Source organism: Astyanax mexicanus, chromosome 22 (assembly GCF_023375975.1).
Source record: "Astyanax mexicanus isolate ESR-SI-001 chromosome 22, AstMex3_surface, whole genome shotgun sequence".
In the NCBI taxonomy this organism is placed as follows: domain Eukaryota; kingdom Metazoa; phylum Chordata; class Actinopteri; order Characiformes; family Acestrorhamphidae; genus Astyanax; species Astyanax mexicanus.
In genome coordinates, this window is record NC_064429.1 from 38,616,131 (window position 1) to 38,625,309 (window position 9,179).

The 9,179-nt window shown below is 39.6% G+C and overlaps 1 protein-coding gene and 1 long non-coding RNA gene across 4 annotated transcripts; both read right to left on the reverse strand.

Moving 5' to 3' along the window:
* Window positions 1-573: 573 nt before the first annotated feature.
* Window positions 574-5,197, reverse strand: si:dkey-1k23.3 (heat shock protein 67B1). Of its 3 annotated transcripts, none has more exons than XM_049470307.1 (6): window positions 4,727-5,196; window positions 3,778-3,841; window positions 3,562-3,682; window positions 1,999-2,188; window positions 1,045-1,469; window positions 574-939 (listed from the first exon to the last, which is right to left on the reverse strand). In XM_049470307.1, exons 1-6 carry the CDS (start codon window positions 5,079-5,081, stop codon window positions 712-714), a joined length of 1,383 nt encoding a protein of 460 aa, XP_049326264.1. In that variant the 5' UTR covers window positions 5,082-5,196; the 3' UTR covers window positions 574-711. The 3 variants fall into 3 exon arrangements, with proteins under 3 accessions (XP_049326264.1, XP_049326263.1, XP_049326262.1); XM_049470306.1 differs by having other exon boundaries at window positions 1,003-1,469; XM_049470305.1 differs by having other exon boundaries at window positions 574-1,469; window positions 4,727-5,197.
* Window positions 5,198-7,038: 1,841 nt separating this feature from the next.
* Window positions 7,039-7,580, reverse strand: LOC125786782 (uncharacterized). The gene is made up of 2 exons (XR_007428820.1): window positions 7,246-7,580; window positions 7,039-7,110 (listed from the first exon to the last, which is right to left on the reverse strand). It is a non-coding gene; the product is annotated as an uncharacterized LOC125786782 (long non-coding RNA).
* Between the last annotated feature and the right edge of the window lie 1,599 nt (window positions 7,581-9,179).

Genomic DNA, 9,179 nt, shown 5'->3' on the forward strand with positions numbered 1-9,179 from the left:
ATTCTGGTTTGAAACACCTTTAAAATTAAACTTATTTTTCATATACATATACATTTTTGGCAGAGCATTTGCCAGAGGTTTTATTTGCGTTGGAGGCAAAAACACATAAATTAGCCATAACAATAAAACCTAGTGAGACTGAAAACCTAATGTTACAGCAGATCCTTTAAACCCTGTAATTTGTGAGGTGGGCGGGTCCTCCATGAGCACCAATCAGAATTTTAAGCCTGTGACCATGTAGTTGTTGGTTTTCTGGTTGTCCTTCATTGAACACTGTTAAAAGTTTTTATTTTATCTACACACGACCTGCCTGACGTTCTGGAGATGTTCTGATGTTCTGACTCATCTAGAACAATAAATTATTATATATAAAATTATTTATTTATTTGACCTTTAGCCTCTTTCTGATTTCTACAACTGAACAGCTAAACCTTAGCGCTGTGATTTTATGTTTCTTATTGGGTTTAGTAAAAATAAAGTGCATGGTTTGACTGTACTCGTCTTCTTGTTCGGGTTCTTACAGCAGAACCATTAGGAACTCTGGAGCTCAGATTAAAGGATTGATTTACAGGGTTTGATGTTCTAGAGCTTTATTAGTGTTTCAGGGTTGCAGGTTACAGCAGTTTATCAGATAATCAGATGAACAGAAGATCAGATGATCTGATGGGCAGCAGGGGATTGTCTTCACTTAGTTTTGGGATGGAGCTCCACCTACTTCTCTGCTAGTTTGGTCCTCAGATTCTCCTCCATCATCAGCTGCTGCTGGAGCTCCAGATGAGCCTGGATCTCCTCCAGGGTCTGTTCGGTTCCGACCCGCTCATGCTCAGCTTCACCGAGCTGAACCTGTCCATCAGCCTCAGGTTCCTGGACCTGCCCATCAGCTTCACCGAGCTGGACCTGCCCATCATGGAACTGCACCTGCCCATCACCAAGCTGGACCTGTCCATCACCGAGCTGGACCTGTCCATCACCGAGCTGGACCTGTCCATCACCGAGCTGGACCTGTCCATCACCGAGCTGGACCTGTCCATCACCGAGCTGGACCTGTCCATCACCGAGCTGGGCCTGTCCATCAGCCTCTCCAAGCTGGACCTGCCCATCTGCCTCAGGTTTCTGGACCTGTCCCTCGCCGAGCTGGACCTGCCCATCAGCTTCACCGAGCTGGACCTGCCCATCAGCCTCAGGTTTCTGGGTCTCTCCCTCTGGTACTGCCCCGGTCAGGTCCTCCTGCTGGGTCGTTGCAGCGTCTAGAACCTGGGTAGCGCCGGGTCGGTGTGCTGATGGTTCCTGCACTTCCTGAGCAGCTTCTCCAGCTTCCTCCACTTTCTGTTCTGAGATTAAATCCTCCTCAGTTTTCAGCTCATCCTCCTTCTTCTGGATCAGAACCCTCTGTTCTTCACTGAGATCTACATGCTGGTCCTCGGTGGTCTGGACCGGTACCGGTTCCTGTTCTCCCTCAGCACTCAGACCTGTGAGGAACATCAGGAGAACCCAAGATATTACTGAATTATCAGGGTTATGGATCTGTTAAAAAGCTTTAACTACTGTAGGTATTCTGGAAGGTATTGCTATATGATAGCTGTTTGGTTGCTAATGTGTTGCCACAGTATATGTTGCTGATAGGTTGCTATGGCATCACTATGGTTTCAACTATGGTAGAGGAGTTGGGTGCCAATGTGTTGCAAGGTTGTTTCTTGGTGTTTTTAAGGCATTGCCATTATATTGTAGTTAGATGCTCAGGTGTTGTCAAATGTTTTCTATTGTGTTTTGCTAAATAATTGATGAGGTGTTGCTAAGTGGTTCCTAGGTGGTTGCTTATGTATTTCTAGGATTTTTCTAAGGCACTGCCATGATATTGTAGTTAGTTGCTCAGGTGTTTTGCTAAATAGCTGCTAAGGTCTTGGTACATGGTTGTTAGGTCTTGGTAGGGGGTATCTTGGCTGCAAAGGTGTTGCTAGGTGGTTGCTCAGGTTTTTGCTATGTGGTTGTTAAGATCACCTGAAGGACGAAGCTTTTCATCGTATTGAGTCCGCTGGTCCACAGACTCATCCTCAGGCTTCCCATCAGGTCGAGGAGGGATCAGGGGTTGGGCAGCACCGCTGTCAGTCACTGAGGCCACGCCCCCATCAACAAGCCCCTCCCTCTGGAGTCCATCTTCCAGTGTATCTTCTACAGTTGTTGTGTCCACCTGTGGTGTAAACAGGAAGTTTAAATGGCACATCAGGAGCCGGTAAATGGCAGCAGCTAAAATGATTAATTTTCAGGGTTGTGGGAAAAGGCCAGTGATCCCTCCGAGGGTGGAACCCGGTTCCAGATAATCAGTCTGTTGGTTATTAGAACAATTATAGAGCGGTAATTGGAAGAAGAAGGTGATTAATGTATAAAGTGCTGTACGGATTTGGAGTCCGGATCATTCCTCCGGCTGCAGAAAACCGTACTGGTAATTATTTCTCTATTCCCTTCGGCTGCGGCACAAAAACGCATTTCGCCTCCGCAGCCAATTAACCGGCTCGGCTCGGCGGCGCCGCTAACGGACTCAGAGAAAGGAGAAATCCGGCTCTGGGTAAATAATTGCAACATGTGCTTTTCTCTCAGTAAACGACTTCTGTCTCTGCGAATGTTAATTTCCCAACACCTGGACTCTCTCTGGAGCCGCTCTCACTTTACTCAGACATAATTGGACTTTTTCTCCTCCGGCAAAATACAAATAACTGCTGATGGAGGACAAAAAGTGAGAAGCGCGGCCAAAAAATCACAATAAAATTGGCCTAAACTTTCCTCAGCAAATAAATATGAAAAATTACAGAATGCGTATGATCTATACAACAATATTTTCAAAAGATTAAGAGATAAATTAACAACATTTTAGATCATATCTGTACTGGAATAGTTATATCAGCTGACATAAGAAAAGAGGTTATTTTGGCTTCATGACTGTAGAGGGAGCCCAACAGCAAAAAATAACAGTTCTTGCTATGTGGTTGCTGAGGTGTTGCTACATAGTTGCAACGATATAGGTGTTGACTGTTAGGATGGTCATTATTAGTTTGGCTTCCTGAATGTGGTTGCTAAGGGTTTATCAAGGGCTTGCTAAGGTTTTTCAGTGGGTGTTGCTAAGGTTTTGCTAGGTGGTTGCTCAGATTATGCTAAGTGGTTGCTAAGGTTATTATAGGTGCTGTTGTTGATGTTGTTGCCAAGGTTTTCCTATGTGGTTGCTAAGGATTTTCTATGTTGTTGCTAAGGTTATCTTGGGTGGCTGCTAAGGTTTTACCAGGTGCTTGCTCAGCTTATGCTAGGTGGTTACTAAGGTTTTTATATCTGGTTGCTTAGGTTTTGTTATGTGTTTTCTAAGGTTTTGCAATGTGGTTGCTAAACATTTGCTAGGTTATTGCTAAGGTTTTGCAATGTGGTTTCTAAGGTTTTGCTATGTGGTTGCTAAAGATTTGCTATGTAGTTGAAACTCTCACATAATGCTATTTACCTTTGCCCACACATGTAGTTTAGCAAATATAGAAAATGCGTAATGTGATTATGGGATGGTGAACAGGTGATTGACGGTACCTGAACTGATACGGTGATGTCGGCCGGTGGGGGAAAGCTGGTAATTTGGGCTTCGACAGTCAGAATCCCGTCTCCAGAGATGCAGGACTGTATCGACTCTATGATTATTCCCACTGGAAGTCTAAAGAAATGAGAAAATAAACATTCGATCAGATGTTTGATTGAATTAAATAAGATTTAGCTGTGAAAAGCTCAGAACTGCAGAAATAAACTCACTTATATTTCCTTACGAAACTTCTGGAGATGTAGCCGTGCTCATCCTGCCTCTCCTCGTGTTTACCTGGGGTTAGAATAAACAGTCAATATTATAATCTAAACAACTTTATGAGGTCAGAATTCAAGATGGCCGCCCTGCACGTTAACAGTAGAAAAGAAACAGTATTATTATACAGTTTATTATCAATTGTATCTATTAGTGTCTCATTAAATCAGTTATACATGCTAATAATGCTAACACTATAACAAAAGTCCAGATGATAAAGGTAAAGGTATTGATAAGGTGTTGAGCTGATGTAGCTTTCAGTTGCTTTTTAAAGTTAAAGATCTTCTATGAATGAGAATGAAAATAAATGCTGCAGTAAAACAGAACTATCTTTTCTCTTTGATCCTCTTTCTTTTGTTGTTCTTTGTGCGTCTTATTCATTCTGTATTGTCTTTTGTTCTATGCTGTAGACTTGTTTCTAGACTGGTTGCTAAGGCATTAGCTGTTGCTAGGCAGTTTCTAAGGTATAGGTGATTCTTGTTGAGGTGTTGCTGTGCGGTTGCTAAGGGGCTGCTATGGTATAGCTGTTGGTTGATAAGGTGTTGCTGTTAATAGGAAATATTTGATATTTCTAGACATAAAATATGATTGTATCTTATCTGCTCTTCTTTATTAATTGTTTTAAATTTACCATCGTTGTGAGAGAGTGTTTAATTTAACTGTACTGAATCAGCTCTGCTGTACAACAAATATATAACTAAAAATACTGATATTTTTACTGTTTCTTTTCTTTCATTTCTTCTGTTTGTTTCCTTATGCTGATCTTATTCTTAAAGCTCTGTTGTTTGTTGTTGTTATTTTTTTTATTAATATTTAATATTCACTGTTGTTCTGCTGGGCGTGGAGTTTTAAAGCTCTATATTAATATTATATCAATTATTATTATTATATATTATGACCCACCTTCCACCAGGAGGAAGCCGGAGTGGGTCCGGACGGTGATGTCGGTGGGGGCGAAGTGGTTGACATCCAGACTGATGGTCCACTTGGTCTCCTGGATGTAGATCTCGGACAGACCCTCGCTGAGCTCCCGGTGGACGGTCCGGCTGCTGAAGGTCCGGGAGGTCCGGGAGTAACCGGGCCAGGAGGAGCTGCCCAGCTTCCGGAACAGGTTCTCCACCCAGCCCAGGTCCCGGGGGTCCAGCAGGGGGGGGAGGCCGAAGTGCTGACTGTAGAGAACGCCGCAGCTCGGGGGGTACCGGGCCGGGTCGCAGCAGAACCGTGGGACTGTACCGGTGGACTGGGTCTCGTCTGCCATGCTGGAGGAGCGCTGGTGGTGCCGGGGTTGGGTGGAGGTGGTCTGCTAGTGCCGGGGTCGGGTGGAGGTGGTCTGCTGCTGGTGCCGGTTGGGTGGTGTGATGCCGAGACCCGTCCCGGTGCCGTATTTATACCGGGGCCGGACTCCTGGCTCTGACTCAGCAGGCCGGCTGATGCTACAGCAGGAGAATGTCGGGCCGAGGTGCTGGAGCTCCAGAGGACCCGTCTCCCGGCCGCCGGCCGACCCGCTCAGCGCCGAGCGCTAATTACAGATATTTATAGAAATGAGAGGATGATGATAAATAGCTGCAGGATGATGAAGAGACCTGAGAACCCGACGGGTTGACCAGGAGCTTCAGAACCTCAGAGAACATTAAAGTCCTACAGACATACAGACCAGAGAACCAAACAGCAGAACACCAGAACCAATTACAGACCAGTACATCAGATATTCTGTAGGTCTGGACTGATAAATACAGTGTATATATAGTGTATATAAATATATACAGCTCTGTAAAATATAAAGAGAGCACTTCAGTCTCTGAATCAGTTTCTCTGATTTTGCTATTTATAGGTTTATGTTTGAGTAAAATGAACATTGTTGTTTTATTCTATAAACTACAGACAACATTTCTCCCAAATTACGAATAAAAATATTCTCATTTAGAGCATTTATTTACAGAAAATGAGAAATGACTGAAATAACAAAAAAGATGCAGAGCTTTCAGACCTCAAATAATGCAAAGAAAACAAGTTCATATTCATAAAGTTTTAAGAGTTCAGAAATAATCAATATTTGGTGGAATAATCCTGGTTTTTAATCACAGTTTTAATTTCATGCATCTTGGCATCATGTTCTCCTCCACCAGTCTTACACACTGCTTTTGGATAACTTTATGCTGCTTTACTCCTGGTGCAAAAATTCAAGCAGTTCAGTTTGGTGGTTTGATGGTTTGTGATCTTCCTCTTGATTATATTCCTTCTACCTATTATAAATATTATTGTTGTTGCCAGATGTTCTTTATATTGTATCAAAGTATGTGTCAGAATTGTATCTTTACCATTTTTATTGTATAATTTTTAAATAAAACAAAATTACTTTGAATTAAATATTTTACCCTGAGTTCAATTAAACAGTAAGAAGGTATTTTTCTCCTCCTAATTATATAGTATGATATAACCAGGGTTAATGTAACTATTTTACATGTTATTGAAGATATTTGTATACTTTGAAAGAAGCACAAATTTACAATTACAAAATTAAACATGCAATTTGCTCAAATGTATAAAACTCTCTTTCTATTTTTAAGGTTCTGTTTTAGTTATAAAAGTTGTCATTTACATTATAATTAGATTTTAAATTGACCAATAGAAATGCTCCAAAATTACCTGCAGTAAAATCTTCTTACATTGATTGAATGATACACCTTCTCTTCCTCCTGTATCTGTATTTACCAGCGATCTCTCAGTTCTGGACTCCATTTCCCAGAATGCACCACACACTGACATCACTCATTCACTCCATCACATGACTGATCACATGACACCTTCCAGACCACAGTCAATCAGAGTATTGATTTCACCTGTTTACCTCACTATAAATACTTTACTCACTTTACAGGATATTAGATCTGATTCTGTCTGTTTTTATGAAGAGTTTATCTTCCCTGAGTTTCTGTTTATTCTGTGTTTGATGGATTTTTGAGGATTTTGCTCTCTGATTCTGCTCTGCTGTGTTTAGATCTGGACTGTCTCACCCTCCACGGTATGTTTGCTGCTTTATGTTCTTGTATTTTTCTTTTAACACAGATTTTGTATTTTATTAACACTCGTCTCTCCCCCTGTTAAACTGCTGTTTTAGAGATACCAGGTTTTGTTACATACAGTAACATACAGTAACATACAGTAACATTGTTGTAGCTACACCGGTCTAATGGAATAATGGCCACGAGTCATACTGATGTCTTTTGAAGGTTTATTTCTCCTTTTCTCTCTCCCTCTCTCTGGTCCTTCATCGGACACCGTGAAAACTACACAAAACAAAGCAACCGTTCAGTATATGCTAGCTAGCACAACAATTCTGTGTACAACTCGAAACACAAGATTCATTGAAAAAAGGCATATTAAACACATTACTAAACAGTATTTAACAGACAAACATTTACCGTGTGCGCCTTTAGACCTCGTGTTAGCTTTAATTGTTGTTCTCCCTCTGCTGCTAAGTTAGTCTTCTCTCTCTGCCTCCAAGTTAGTTCTGACCCATAATTCTCCAGTTACCCGCCTAACTAACTCGCGTCACGTGACTCATTACGCTCCACAGTAAAGCAACACTAAACTAAAAGTCCTCTTTTTAACCAAATATTATTTTAGAGGCGTATATTTATTAACACATTTTACCCTCATTTTTACACCTTTTCGTATAGATTTTTAGCCTTTTTTAACAACCATATGAAATAAAACAACAATGAATGTATAATGATATTAACATGGCGCTCTGACAGTTACAATTGTCACACAGATATTTCTATTTCTATTTTTTTCTTTGCCATTTTTTCACTTTTTTACATGATACTGTATCTGTATCCTTTATTATATATTAGAAAAGAAAGTTTTTTTGTATAGATATAATTTTTAAACAATAATTGAACATTTAAAAAGATATATTCTTTCCTTGTTTGTAATCAGTCTTGCTAAGTTTAGAACACTACAGCGGTTCTCAGTTATTTCTGTGATATAGTGAGAGGTGTGTATTAATCAGTGTGTGATGGTGAATGTGTGAATATGTGCTGGTCAGGCTGGGTTCTCCTCTCACCAGCGTGTGAGTGATGATCAGCAGCTCCAGTTTTACAGTCTGAAGATCAAAGTTAGATAAATATCAAACTATACTAATTCAGATTATAGTATAAAATACAGATATTGAAATTTTAAATACAGTATAGTCAGAAGTGTAGACAGACTTTATTCAATGTTTTAATTTATTTTTCCTACATAGTAAATGAATAGTAAAGTGATCTATCAGATTATGAAGGAACACATAATGAATCATGTAGTAACTTAAAAACAGTGTTAAACAAACCAAAATACTCTGTGAAGTATTTAGATACTCTTATCTGAGGAGCTGTTTGTTAACTTGTGGTTTCTGAGGCTGGAAACTCTGATAAACTCATCCTGTACAACAGAGGAAACTCTCGCTCTTCTATCCTTTCCTGGGGTGCTCCTGATGAGTGCCAGTTTCATCAGTATAACCTTACTGATGGTCTTTTTTGCGACTGCACTTGAGGATACTTTCAGTTCTTGAAATTCTTCTTTTCATATTAACTGATCTTCATTTATTCTTAAAATATTTTTTCTTTATTTAGTTGAGTAGTTGTTGCTTCTCATAATCTGGATTCGAACATTACTCAAATATTCACTATTCACTGTATACCTGTAACTCTACCTCTTCACTACTTTACTTTAACTGATGCTCTCAAACACTTTATTAAGAGACAAGAAATTCAAGTAATTAACTCTTGATGAGTTCAGCACAGCTGTTAACTGAAAGCCTGAATTCCAGGAGACTCTACCTCATAAAACTGACTGAGAAAATCCAGCAGAGATGTTCTCATCATCTAAACAAGAGGAGATACTTTGAAGAATGTAAAATATAAATCATATTCTAGTTTGTTTAACACTTTTTTTGTTTAATAAATAATTCCATAAGTTTTTTTAATAGTTTGGATGAGTTTAGTATTAACCTACAATACAGAACATTTTTAAATAATGAAAAAACACAGATTGTTTTGACTGGTATTCTACATTTTACAGTTAAACAACATATTTGAGATTTATGCCACGTTTTATGAAATACATGTCATAGGTTATTTTATTTTCTTGTTATATATTTGTGTTGGTGTGAAGACTGGAAATAGTTACGTATGAACATCAGTTATGATTGACATATATATTCTCAATATGTTCACTATGGTGCTTTAAATGCATTTTTACAGCAGGAAAATATATAAAATATTCAGTATATCAGCAGAAGTGAGAAACACCAGGCCTGGTTTTTAAACCTGTTATTTATTTACTGTATTAATCGCTGGGTTTATTAGAGTTA

What these genes read in the sequence shown, in the direction of transcription:
- si:dkey-1k23.3 (XM_049470305.1), bottom strand. Translation starts at nt 5,081, where the DNA reads ATGGCAGACGAGACCCAGTCCACCGGTACAGTCCCACGGTTCTGCTGC. An exon ending in AGTTTCGTAAGGAAATATAA is followed by an intron (nt 3,683 to 3,777) that starts GTGAGTTTATTT and finishes TCATTTCTTTAG; the next exon opens with ACTTCCAGTGGGAATAATCA. An exon ending in TGAAAAGCTTCGTCCTTCAG is followed by an intron (nt 1,470 to 1,998) that starts GTGATCTTAACA and finishes TGTTCCTCACAG; the next exon opens with GTCTGAGTGCTGAGGGAGAA.